The sequence below is a fragment of the Mustela erminea genome, chromosome 13 (genome assembly GCF_009829155.1).
Source record: "Mustela erminea isolate mMusErm1 chromosome 13, mMusErm1.Pri, whole genome shotgun sequence".
NCBI lineage: Eukaryota > Metazoa > Chordata > Mammalia > Carnivora > Mustelidae > Mustela > Mustela erminea.
Window position 1 is genome coordinate 82264409 of NC_045626.1, and position 13693 is coordinate 82278101.

Here is a 13693-nt window from a genome sequence, read left to right on the forward strand (position 1 = left end):
CTTGGCCATGGTCAGTTTTAGCCATAAGTGTCCACCAAGAGACTGTTTGCCACATTTTTGGATGACGCAAAGCGGGGAAGCATCACTACAGACGGTGTTGTCGACTGACCCAAGAAAGGGTCACAAAGTCTCAATCAAATCAATGATGGACTGAAGCCAGGTGAACGAGCATGAAGAGGGCTGGATGCCAAGCCACAGAGATTAAGTACATCAAAACAAGATAGACCTGATCTGATTGGGTTAATTTCACCAAGAAAATAAATCTTTTAACTTCTCTAGAGGTCGATTGAGTAGCAGTTGGATATAGAACAACAGGCTTTTAAGATTAAGCTCATTTCACCCACATAGGATTAGTTAATTTCTCCTGGTCATATTAATAAAAGTATAGAAGATAGAATGAGGGAGATATTAGTCTCATTCCATACTACTCTTAGGCAGAGTCTCTCAACCTTGACACTACTGACATTTGGGGCCAGATAATCCTTTGGTGGAGGGTAGAGGGAGCTGTCCTGTGCCCCATAGGATGTTGAGTGGTTGGAGGCAGGAGTGAGGAGTCCAGCAAGGAAGGGGTCAGTGCAGACCTGTCCTAAGTCTGCTCATGAGCCCCTGGGAAAAGACTCCAGTGGCTGCCAGGCTGCAGAATCCCAAAGAGGTACCAACCCAGACTTGACAGGGAGGAAACATGAGTGAGGAGGGAAGACTCAGGGAAAAGAGACCAGACGGTTTGAGAAGGTCCTGGATTATAATAACAAAACCAAAGATAATCATAATAGCAGCTATATTCTTTGAGCCCTTATTCCTGGCACGGGGCTGATTCATGCCCATTTCTGGTGGCCAGAAACCAAGGTTAAGGGAAGTTAAGTGAGTTCTCTGAGGTCACAGCTGGGTGTCAATTTCAACCCAGGTGTGATGGACTCAGGAGCCTGAGACCTTAACCAATCAGCAGACTCCAGGGCTGGCTGTCCCAGCCACAGTGGACAAACAGATGAGAGCTGCCCGTTCCTTTCGAAGCTGTGAAAACAATCAGTATCCCCACCTCCCACAGTCAAGGACATACCGATCTGGCCATCCTCGGGGACACTTCAGGGGAAGGTGTGATGTAACAGAGCCAGCAGGCAGAGGTGAGGGTAGAAACTTGCCCAAGGTCCCCCAGCCAGACTCCTGCCCCTCCTCCTGGGACTATAGGCTCTGCCCTCACCTTTCTGCATTGGATAAATCCAAACCTCAGTTTGCCCATCTGCTAAATGGGAGAAGGTGACTTTCACTTTCCTCCCCTACTTCTGAAGATATTTTAAAGGAGGACGAGATGGGAGAGGAAGTTCCTTGTGCCCCATCACCCAGAACTAGACTCAAATGCCATTTTGAGCACCAGAAAATAAAGACGACCATCACCTAGTAAGTGCCCACAAGTCACTGCGCACTATCCTTATAACTTCACACCAGTTGGGTTTAAATCCTCATAACAAATGTAAGAGTTGGACACTACTATCAGTTAAAGAAACCGAGGCACAGAGAGGTTAAGTAACTCATCCAAGGTCACACAGCTAATCGATGACAGAAGTTGAATTAAAACTTGGGCCTGTCAGGAAAGTCACTCACTTGCTGTATGAAAACTGACACACGTTGGGATGCTGTAGTCACCGGCCCAAACAGATGCCCCTGATGGCTGTACACTGACAGCTGCCAGCCTTCCCCCAGGACCCTCCAGCAGCTGCCTGGTCAGAATGTCCCCATCACACAGCCAGGCTTCCTGCATCTGCTGCATTCTCTTGGGTGAATTCCCTGCCCTCCTAGGTTCTTGGGTTCCCACCCACATGATAGGATACAAAGGCACACACGCATCCACACATGTATATATATATATATATATATATTTCAAGATTTTGTTTATTTAGTTGAGAGAGAGTGTGCGTGCACAAGTTGGTGGCAGAGGCAGAGGGATAGAGAGAAGCAGATTCCCAGCTGAACAGTGAGCCCAATGCAGGAATCGATCCCAGAACCCCGGGATCATGACCTGAGCTAAAGTCATCCCTACATATTTCTTCTTTTTTTTTTTAATTTTAAGTTATTTTAAATTATTTTCTTAATTATTTAGTTATTTGTCAGAGAGAGAGAGAGCACAAGCAGGGGGGAGCAGCAGGCAGAGGGAGAGGCAAGTGGAGGGAGAGCAGGCTTCCCGCTGAGCAAGGAGCCCAATGCGGGACTCAACCAGGACCCAGGGACCATGACCTGAACTGAAGGCAGATGCTTAACCAACTGAGCCAGCCAGGCACCCTACATATTTCATATATATTTAAAAATGAAGCTATACCCAGGCAGGAAATGTGTATCCACTGCTGACTGGATAATAAGCACACGGCCCATCTCTATGATGGAATATTATTCAGCCATGAAAAAGAATGAAAGCACATCCTTTATCTGGAAAACACGATGCGGGGGCACCTGGATGACTCAGTGGGTTAAAACCTCTGCCTTCAGCTCAGGTCATGGTCTCAGGGTCCTGGGATCGAGCCCCGTGTGGGGCTCGAGAGCCCGCTTCCTCCCTCTCCCTCTGCCTGCTTCTCTGACTACTTGTGATCTCTGTCAAATAAATAAATGAAAAATCTTAAAAAAAAAAAAAAGAAAAGAAAAGAATACCCAGTGCAGAGGGAAAGAAGCCAGACACAAAAGGCCACACGCCCTATGATTCCATTGATATGAAATGTCCAGAACAGGAGAATCCACAGAGACAGAAAGCAGACCGGTGATTGCTGGGGGCTGCAGGGAGGGCAGAAGGGAAGCAACTGGGAACAGGTTTGGGGTTTTTCTTTGGGGTGATAAAATGTTCTAAAACTGATGCTCCATAAATGGGTGAAGTATATGGTATGTGAATTGTAGCTCAAAAGAGTTGTTGTTTTCAAAAAAGGATGCACTCAGGACATGGCGCATTCTTGTTGAAACCAATGGAGCAATACGCAGAGGACCCAGGAAGGACAGGATCGCCTCTTTCCACCCCTTGCCGCTCCCTGCCCTCCCCCAGTCCCAGTGCTGCCGCGGGGGAGAGGAGACGAATCCAACATGATGAGACAGTTGTCACCCCCGGCCACGTCGATAACCTCACATGGACACAGCACCCAAAGCCCACATCCGGGTCCTGTGAATGCGACACCGCTGGGCCAGACGCCCCCACTGGCCTCCACCCGCCCCCGCTCATCAGCCTCATGTCTGCAGAGGGCTCAGAATTCCTGAGCCTGTCCCCTCACCTGGGACACGGGACTCGAAATGCCCACTCACCCGGTGCTTCGGGGGTTCAGTGAAACCCCACGTAGCAACACTTGGCTGGGGATCAGGCACAAGCAGAAGCTCCGGCTACTTGAGGGTCGACTGTATACACTCAGAGGCACATGGGACCTCCACGACGCCCACGTGGCGTCAGTTCGGCCGCCCTGTGTCTCCTGCGCATGCGCGTGGACATCCTGCTGAGATGAGGGCTTGGGAGTCCCTGAGGAAGGTCAGCATGTCCCACAGAGAGGAACCGTTGTGCGGGCTGCTGGTGCCCTCACTGCCCTCTGTCTCATTGCTATTCTCGTCCTGGCCGGCGGGACAAGAGAGCTTTGTTGAGGGGACCAGGAAAAGATCCGGCTGGACGTGTTTGGACACACCACCCCTGTGGACATCCAGACAGACCCCTGCACAAAGCCAGGGACAGGCAGGAGGCTTGGCATGGGGCGGGGAGTGAGTTCAGGTGCATGTGATGATGAAGTTGATGATGACGGCTGCTAACACTCAACACTCGGGTCCAGGCCCCATACCTACACATAACATTGTTATGTCATCTCATCTGAGGAGGGACGCTCCATTTTCATCCTCATTTTACAGATGGGCAAAGGGAGGCTCAGGGATGCAAACTGACCTGCCCCGGGCCACACGGCTGGTAAATGGCAGAGCCAATATTTGAACCCTGAGCCCCCTGGGTCATACCCGTAAAGCCATCTGCTTCTTCAAGACAAGTCATACGGGACGACAGGGAAAGGCCATTTACATTATAGCAGGCATACTGGGTTCAAATGCCTGCTCATCTCTTACTCTCTGGGTCTCAGCTTCTCTTTCTTGAAAATGAGGATAAGAGTACCCCTTCCTCCCGTGGTGTGTTTCCTGGGTGCCTACTATGTGCCAAGCACACGCTAGGGCTGGGAAGTGCAGGATCCCAGGCTATCCTCCTGCAAGCCCTTGGGAACAGTCTTGGGAAGCAGGTGTTGTTCCCACCAGCGAGTGAAGAAGCTGAGAATGGGAAGGGAAGGGGCCAATGGGGGAGAGCCAGGAGGAAGCTGCCAGCAGAAGCTCAGCCAGCTTCCCCCTCGCCTCCTGGAAGCCCCAGGGCAGCGGGCCAGGGGCGGGGCTTGGCGGGGGGCGTGGCCATCCCTGGGCCCTCATTGGCTGCCCGGAGGCGCCCTGGGAATAAAGCCCGGGACCAAAGCCCCAGATCCGTAGCCCCTGGGACAATTCCGGAGACATTCTACCTGTCCATCTACCCTCCATCTCTCTGAGGACTCTCTACCCAGCCTTTCCATCTAGACCGTCTCCAGCCCATCCCTTCCCCGACTACTCCCTCCAGCTCCACCACCTTGGGCAGGTAAGTACCCGCTCCTCCCCCATTTGCAATCTGGAGTGCCTGTGGCCAGGGGCAGGGGGAAGAGGTTGCTGGGAAAGAGGAGATAGAGTCATTTGAGCGTAAAAACCCATGCTCTGAAGCCAGACTGGCTGGGTCGGCATCTAGCTCTGGGCCTCAGTGTTCTCATCTCTAAAATGGGGATAATAACAGACGCTTCCTCGTAAGGTTGTTGTAAAGATGAAATGATCATGCACTTAAAATGTCCAGTCAGATATAACAATAGTTCGTTTTTATTGAACTCTTGCTTTGAGCTGAGTGAGAGGGGAGTGAGTTCTGACCTAGAGGGGACACGAAGGCAGACTGCAGCTTCCAGTGGCCGCCCTCCTCCACGTTCCGCACAACTTCAAGATGTTGTACTAGAAGGAGTACTAGAAGGAGGGGGTCTCTGCCCCTCACCTGAAGGCAGCCAGACACAGGTGGGGGAGAAGACTTCCCAAATCTACCTGAAAGGGGTCTTGTGGGGCATCCTTCCCACTCCCAACCAGGAGAGCGCCCTGAGGCCAGGGCTTGGCAAGGTGCACAAGGTCCACTGAGCCAGAACGGGGGTGCCATTGTTTCGGGGAGAACCTCCAGGAGGCTAGTTAAAGTTAATTCAAAATGATACGGGATGTTCCTGTAAAGGAGTGCCTCTAGTTCTTGGCTTTGGTTCAAGAGATCTAAAGGAGAACACCCCCTCCCAGGCCCTGAATGTTAGTTAATTCAGACAGACATGAGCTATCCCTGTTTGGGGGTGCTAAGGCTCGTGGGGTGGTCAGGAACCCCATCCCTCACTTGTCTTCTACCCAGGTGTATCTAGCTCAGTCTGGAAGGGCTGGTGGCCAAGCCTAGGGCTGTCCCAGGTGGTGTCATTGGAATTGGGGGGGGGTGCGTGGAGAGAGACAGCCATCCTTGCTTGGCCTTCTAGCATGAGGGAGGACGTTGTGGGGTGGGGACCAGATAGGCTACTCACCCAACCACCTGCTGATCAAAATCTGGCTCAGCCCAAGTTGGGGAGAATCCAGGAGAAGAGGAGGAAAAAGGGCTGCACGTCTTTGGCCAGACTCTGGGCTACATCAGATTCTCGATCAGACCAGGAGGTCTGAGCCACTCCCATGGTCCTGGAGAGAACATAGCTCCTACGCTAGGCTATCTAAATTCAAATCCTGCCTCCCCCATCCCCCAAGCTGTGTGGCCTTGGGCAAGTCACATTAATATTCTAGTCGCTGTGGCTAGAGTGACAAACCGCCCCAAGGTGTAGGGACCTAAAGCAAGAGCAATCATTGTTGCAATCATTGCTTAACTGGGTTCAGCAGGCAGTTCTCACTGGGGTCTCTCAGACATCTGCCCTGTGATGTGTGATGGTAGGTGATGTCTCAAGGTCACCTCCCATGTCTGACAGGAGATACTGGCCATCCGCTGTCAGGTAGACTATCTACATGTGCCCTCTGCGTGAGGCCTGGTCTTACTCCCATCATGGCAGCCGGGGTTGGAGACGGAGCTGCCGGAGAGAGACAGCCAGGCGGAGGCTGTGTCCCCTTCTATGACCTCGCCTTGGGAGGGGGGCTGGAGTGGAGCCGGCCCACTTGGGCTCCAGAGAGCAGACCGTGCCATCTCTTCCCAGCTCCACGCTCAGTGATGTCATGTTGGTAGCTTGAAAGTGGCCTTGGGGAAGGTCATGTACAGCACAGAAATGCGCACACAGCAAATCAGGGCTTGATTTTTCTTTGCGGAGTCTGTTGTTAAATATTCATCCACACTGCGATGCTTGGAGGCCACAGAGTGTCCCTTCCACCTAGAGCCACAGGCCAGCTGCTCCTCCAGCGTCCCTGAGCAGGAAGCACAGACCCCACCTCTCACTGGGAAAAGCATCTGTGTCACATCATAAGAGATGTGTGTGGGATGGGACGAGCTTTGCAGTGGTCATCCTGGGAAACACAATCTGAGCCTTGTTTCTTATCAGAATGGACTAATAACGTACCTCCTGCGATTATTAAAAGGACTACATGCATTAATATCTATAAAGCTTAAAACAGTGTGTGGCACATGGTAATCACTTTAGAAATGATTATTACATAATAAAATAATTATTACAAAAAGTCTACTCTAACTGGGGATGGGGCTTTCAGAAGGTCAGTATGAAAAAAATACATGCATTTAAATAGGTATTTCCTATGCACAATAAAACATTCAAAAAGCACAAAAGGGATGCTGAGTGCCAGCCCTCTCCACAAAAGCCCCTCGCCCTCATGAGTTTCTTGCATATTTCCCAAGATGTTCTAGCACATAAAAGCTTATGGATTTTGTGTGTGTGTGTGTGTGTGTGTGTGTGTGTCCCCATGTTTTTGCACAAATAAACTACACCTGCTATCCTGCCCCTTTTTAGCACTGAACCATCTTTGAAACTCACTCTGACTCAGCACCTATAAATCCATCCTCATCTCATGTCCCTTGAAATGTCCAAGGTCTGAGTGTTATTTCTGAAGTTCACAGCTTCCCAGCGTGTTGTGTGTGTGTGTGTGGGGGGTCCTTGTCCCCATTTTACAGATGAGGCAGCTGAGGCTGAGGCAGGATTGCTTGCATGATGTCCCCTGGTGAGTAGGCAGCTCAGCTGGTATTTGAATTCAGGTCTCCAGGATGCTCCTCATCTGGGCTCTTCCCTCAGCCTCATGGGAAGCGAGGGGAGGGGTCACTCGCAGGCATGCTGAGGGCTACATGGCAGCGGCCAGCACCATGGCCAGCTCTCCTGACCATCTGGGTGTCCTTCCTTCCTCCCAGCGATGACGTCTGGAGAGCCCCTGCACGTCAAGACCCCCATCCGTGACAGCATGTCCCTGTCCAAAGTGGCAGGCACCAGTGTCTACCTCAAGATGGACAGTGCCCAACCTTCGGGCTCCTTCAAGATCCGCGGCATTGGACACCTGTGCAAGAATGTACGGGCGGGGCTCTGCATCTTTGGAGCGGGGGTGGCTGGTCCTTTTTCCTCAGCGGGGCCAGGCCAGCGTGGTGTGCTGACTCCCACAATGCTCCAGTATCTGCTAGTAGCACTCCCTCTAGAGAAGGAGTGCCCACCCCGGAGGGTCTCCTCGTGGACTGATCCCAGAGCTGTCATTTGCCTGCTTCCCTCACTGTCCGCCCCTGCAACACTTCCCTGAGCCAGTCTCTTTGGGAGAAGTGATGTCATCTGAGAGGCTAGGGCAGCGCAAAATCTGTATGAAGGAAGGAGAGGCCAGTGTATACTGGAATCACTGGGAAGCACTCCAGGTGTGGCAGGGAGAGCCCAGGGGAAGACTGGGAGGAGGGCCTCACCCTCCCCACCTTGTCTCTACAGTGGGCTGAGCAAGGCTGTGAACATTTCGTCTGCTCCTCGGGTAAGTGGTCTGCCTGCCTCCTCCTGTGTCCTGCTGCGTGTCCCTGGGCCAGGCGCTCTACCTCTCTGGGCCCTGGTGACCCGAGCAACGAGCCAGGACAAACATCCCCAGTAGCCCCAGTTTGGAATTCCAGGGGGAGGCAAGTAGTCCCTCAGGGAGGTGTTCAGAGTCCCGAGGTTGGAGATGAGCGGTCCCGGTCGGGCTCCCAGGCCCTCCTGCCCTGACACACTCTCCACCCCCCGTCCCTGGCAGCGGGCAACGCGGGCTTGGCAGCCGCCTATGCTGCTAGGAAGCTGGGGATCCCCGCCACCATCGTGGTGCCCAGCACCACACCTGCCCTCACCATCGAGCGGCTCAAGAATGAGGGTGCCATAGTCAAGGTGGTAGGTGAGGTGAGTACCAACCCAGGGCAGGGGCCGCGGAGGGCGTCTGGTGGCAGGGCAGGGTCCCCCAGCCCCTCACCCCCTCCGACCTCTGCTGTGATCTTGCAGACATTGGACGAGGCCTTCGAGCTGGCCAAGGCCCTGGCAAAGAACAACCCAGGCTGGGTCTACATTCCTCCCTTTGATGACCCCCTCATCTGGTATGTGGAGCCCAGAGTCCCCTGGCGTAGGTGGGGTCCATCTCCCATACCACTGGGTGGGCACCTGCCACAATGCATGTCATCACCCCACGGGCACAGCAGTTATATGTGCTGGGCATGCCAACGGGCACGAGAGCAGGTGCACACGCACGGGTGCCAGTGCCCGTTCCCTGCGGCCATGAGGGCACGTATGAGCTCAGATGCACACGTACCTGTAGCCAGGTCCCCAGAAAGCTGACCCCAAGACAAAGATTTCAGGGAAAGCAGTTTGCCTGGGGAATGACGCAACAGAGAAGGGGGCAGGGAGCCAAGGCCAGAAGAGAGCCGATAAAGGGTTCTCAGGGGCAGGCAGACCTCAGTGGACGGCCAGAGCTTACTCCATCAGGGGGGCCCCTGGGAGCCAGTGTGGAACCCAAACCAGAGTGATCCAGCTTGTGTGGGAGAGGGTGCTGGGAGCTTATACACCACTGCCACCATTCCGGGTGGCCACAGGCATTGGCTGAAGGCCGCTCTCCAGGGCTGTCATCCCCTCCTACATTTGCAGGCAGCTCCAATAGCCAGAGGAAGCTGTTGCGTGGGCATGGGGATGCTGGCGGCTGGAAATCAGGGAGGAGCTGGGGAGGGGGTGACTAGCCCAAAGCCCCTCGGCTGCCTGGGATGAGGACAAGGGGCATCTCTAGGGCCCCTGTGTGGGGTCTCCAGGGAGCCCAGCCTTAACTCCCCCCCATCCTCCAGGGAAGGCCACACTTCCATCGTGAGGGAGCTGAAGGAGACGCTGAGCGCCAAGCCAGGGGCCATCGCGCTGTCGGTGGGTGGCGGGGGCCTGCTGTGCGGAGTGGTCCAGGGTCTGCAGGAGGTGGGCTGGGGGGACGTGCCTATCATCGCCATGGAGACCATTGGAGCCCACAGCTTCCACACTGCCACCACTGCTGGCAAGCTCGTCTCCCTGCCCCAGGTTACCAGGTGAGCAGCAGGGCTGCCTCCGTTAGCTGTTCATGAGCCTTGGGGAGCCCACCTCAGGGCTGGCTGCGAGGTAGACCCTCCCATGTCAGTCCCATTTTACAGATGAGGAAACCGAGGCTCTGGTCACTTGCCCGAAGTCACACAGCCACGAGTGGTACTGCTGGGACTGGACCCGAGTCTGCGTGACTCACTACTGTGAACGTCATGCTTTCTCACACGAAGAGTCCAATATTAAGCATGTATTGACTGCCCTGTGGCAGGGTTTTGCACACCTCATTCATTTGCTAATCATTTATTGGGCCCCTCCTATATGCAAGCACTGCCAATCCTAGGCCAGAGTGGTGAATAACACAGCCCCTGCTCCCAAGTTCATATCCCAGCCCCCAACCTTTGACAGATGGTATTTAATTAGGATTAGGTTTGTCACATTATATAGGAGCCCCAAATAACAGTGTCTTAAACCAGATTGAACTTTACTTCATCTCTTACATAAAATGAAAAAAAAGTGTCTACAGGTAGGCAGTCCCGGGGCTCCAAGAAGCCAGGGCACAGGTCCCTTGAGTTTGTTCTCCATCATCCTTATCAAATAGCCCTATGGCCCAAAATAGCTGCTTAAGTGCCGACTATCACACCCACGCTCCATCTGTCAGGAGAAAGGGAGGGCAGAAGTGATGCCCCTTCCCTTTAAAGACAGACACAGTACTCCCAGTTACCTCTCATTGGCCAGAACTTAGTCACATGGCCACAGCTACTGCAAGGGAGGCTGGGAAATATCTTCTTACCAGGTCTCCACGTGTGCAGCTAGAATAGATATTGGGTAGATAAGTCCTTACCACACAGAGGGAAGACTGCGCCCAAAATTCTGGATTCCTGAGCCTGGCACGCAGGAGCTACCACGTTGGGCTCTGATCCTGCACTGTTAGGATTGAGGAAATAATTGTCAAGTGCCTACTGTGAGCTATGCCAGGCTTAGGACTAAGGTGGTTCAGGCCCCAGGTGCTCCTGGGCAAGATGGGAATAGAAAGTGATGACTCCAGGGAGCGGGGAGAAAGTGAACGCACTGATGATGAGTGCAGGTCCTGGAGGTACAAGGATCCTGCTTGAAGTGCTCCCACCACCACTGCCTAGGCACATAACTTTGGGCAAGTGACCGGCACACTCTCTGCCTGGATTTCCTCTCCCATTAAAATCGAACCAACGAATAGCAAAAATGGTTGTGAGAATTAAATAATGCCTGCAAAATCCTTGGCACTTAATACTTGTGCAAGAAATTGTCACTATGCCTGCGTCATGGGGAGGACCCTTTGAGGAGGTGGCCTTAATCCTGAGCCCTGAAGGACAGGGCCAGACCTGGGCGGGCAGAGCCCTTTCAAGGAACCACAAGGCGGTCTGTCTGGCGTTTGTTCCTCAGTGGGTGTTGAGCACAATATGCTATTTACCCCCAGTCAAGCCTCTGTGCCTTATTAGAAAAGACTTCACTGTCGGGGAGCCTGCCCACGGACCCCGCTTCCCTGCTCCCTCTCAAATCCGTCTTTCTCTTTCCATCCCTCCTCATCCCAATCTCTGCCTCCCCCCTCCCTCCTGTTTCCCCCATTCCCCTCCTTTTCTCCATCCCCATCTCTCCCAGTGTGGCCAAGGCCCTGTGCGTGAAGACCGTGGGGGCTCAGGCCCTGAAGCTATTTCAGGAACACCCCATCTTCTCTGAAGTCATCTCGGACCAGGAGGCTGTGGCTGCCATTGAGAAGTTCGTGGGTATGTGCTGCGTCCTTTCAAGACCCGATCTGCTAGCTCAGGAACTAACTGGCTATCCACGTGGCATCCTAAGAGATCCCATTCCCTGCAAATTTTCCCGACAGTCCTATCTCCCACCCCGATCTCCCACCCCTTCCTAGAACTTCCCACTTGTGAAAGGTAATACGGTGCAGTTATAGAATTAGAAAGACCAAAGCCACAAGTGAAGAAGTAAGTTTGATAACCATGACAGCAGGGAATAGCAATTAAATATTTTTAAATGCGAACTTTGAGCTTCCTGATAGCCCTGGTGAAAAGGGAAAGTATGGGCCTCAAGCCCGGCTTCAGAAATGGGTCTGTAAGTAGACTGGTTTCCTTCTGGGTTCAGTCTAGGTCAGGGATGACACATGTATATGTGTGCAAGCGCACACACACACACACGGTAAGCACTCACACTGCCACTTAATCTGTATTAGCACCCAGTGTGCCCATCAAACACGGCAGTCTTGCTCAGGTGATGACTCAAGCCTTCTCCACATAGGGCTGAGGCAGTTACAATCATTTCACCAGTGCCCGCACTCATAATGAAACCTCGTCGTGATCGGGACTTGGAAGGCCAAGCTGGGGCAGTGAGGGGAGGTTTGGCCTGGGCCCGGAGTCTGTGGCCAGGTCCGAGAGCGCAGCGGCTCACACCCTCAGGCTTCCCCTATGGCCCACCAGCACCCCCGCACCCTGCCCCCAGGCCCCACCCTCATCACTCCCTCCTCCACAGATGACGAGAAGATCCTGGTGGAGCCCGCCTGTGGGGCAGCCCTGGCCGCCGTGTACAGCCGCGTGATTCAGAAGCTGCAAGGAGAAGGCAGGCTCCGGGCCCCGCTGTCCTCCGTCGTGGTCATTGTCTGTGGCGGCAGCAACATCAGTCTGGGCCAGCTGCAGGCCCTCAAGGAACAGCTGGGCATGAAGAACGGGCTGCCCAAGTGAGGGACCGTCCCCACCCGTCGGCCTCCCCTCCCCGGGGGACCCCTGGAGGAGCTGGAGTTTTATCCAGCACCTCGCTGTAAATATTCTGCCTGGGAGCCTCGGCCCGGGGCAGCCGGTTCGTTTCTCAGTCCCACGAGCCCGCTGTGCCGAGGGGCCGCAGCTCCGAGGTGGAGCCGGCCCGGCAGCCAGCGAGGCCATGAACCGAACCTCTCTGGCCGCAGCGCAGTGGTTCTGGGACTGTCCCTAGCCACCGTGGCTCGGTGACGGCTGCCCATGTATCCTACACCAGGTCCCCAGCGTGGGGGTGGGGGGGTGGGCAGGAGGGGGTAGATCGTAGCAGGACAAGCCTCCCCTCCCCAGAAGGCACAGAGGTCTGTAGTCCAGGACTGAGAACCGTCTGTCCTCTCCCCCAGGAAGCCCAGCCTGGCCCCACCCCCCAGGCATTTTTCTAATTGTAGCTTTTTCATTGAAAAAGAAAAAAATGTATTTATGAAATGAAGATCCTTTAAGTTTCTCCTTCATTACCATCTGCCTCCCTCCCTCCTGGCCCCGCACCTGCCTGCTTGTAGCCCTGCCCTCTAACCCCTGCCCCCTAGAACCTTGGCGCCCCATGGCTGTGGGGGCCGGGAACCCTGCTCCCAGCTGGGCCTGCATGCTGGGAGGCCGGAAGCAGGAAGGGACGGAGGTGAGCAAGAGCTGGGGCAAGGGCTGCCTTGTTGGAGCCAGAAGTCCATCCTGCTATCAGAATGACTTGATCACAGAACCAATGGGAGCAGAGCAGTGAGCCCCCCCCGACTGGGGGGGGGGGTGTAAACTGACACTGGACACCCATCTCAGGGATTCAGAAGGAGCGGACTTGAGAAGAATGCCATGCAAAGCCTCTCAGACCTGAAACCCTCTTCCCAGGAGAGAGCTGCTGACCGGCACAGGGAAACAGGGAAGAGGGCCTGCGGGGGGGGCTCCTCGAGGTCTGGGAAGGGGCGCCACCACACCAACCCCAGCAGCCCCACGCAATTCACTGAGTCCCAAAGTTCAGAGTGCAGCTTGAGACCCCCTGCAGTCCCTCAGGACATGATGCAGATCCACATGGGTCTGCAGAGCCCCTACCCACCCCGACTACCAGCAGGGACTGGGAGATTCAGGGGAGAGTGTCAAACCCACCCCAAACCCACCCCAAACCCACCCCGGACACAGGCTCATCCACTGACTTCCAGCCAGGAGGGACAGAAACATATTTTATAGGTGATGGGACATCAAGGGCGGGCAGGCAGAGACAGCAAACCATCCGTCCCTTGGCCCCAGAGTTCTTCCTGGGGGACAGAGTGGTGCTCAGTTCAAGAAAGCCTGCGCAGAACAGGGTTGCTTCCAGCCTCGACTGTCCCACTTGAGTCAGCACAAAACCCCCCAAAGAGGCAACGCCTACACCTCTGTCCACTA

The 13693-nt window shown here is 54.4% G+C and overlaps 1 protein-coding gene across 1 annotated transcript; it reads left to right on the plus strand.

Moving 5' to 3' along the window:
• Positions 1-4455: 4455 nt before the first annotated feature.
• Positions 4456-12748, plus strand: SDS (serine dehydratase). Its single transcript, XM_032310132.1, has 8 exons — positions 4456-4612; positions 7406-7560; positions 7959-7998; positions 8251-8390; positions 8490-8581; positions 9317-9544; positions 11172-11296; positions 12048-12748. Exons 2-8 carry the CDS (start codon positions 7408-7410, stop codon positions 12254-12256), a joined length of 987 nt encoding a protein of 328 aa, XP_032166023.1. The 5' UTR covers positions 4456-4612; positions 7406-7407; the 3' UTR covers positions 12257-12748.
• The last annotated feature ends 945 nt before the right edge of the window (positions 12749-13693 follow it).

Bases quoted from the DNA above. Each gene is read 5' to 3' on its own strand.
- SDS (XM_032310132.1), top strand. From the start codon at position 7,408: ATGACGTCTGGAGAGCCCCTGCACGTCAAGACCCCCATCCGTGACAGC. The intron at 8,391-8,489 runs GTGAGTACCAAC...GTGATCTTGCAG, and splicing joins TAGTCAAGGTGGTAGGTGAG to ACATTGGACGAGGCCTTCGA. The intron at 8,582-9,316 runs GTATGTGGAGCC...CCCATCCTCCAG, and splicing joins TTTGATGACCCCCTCATCTG to GGAAGGCCACACTTCCATCG.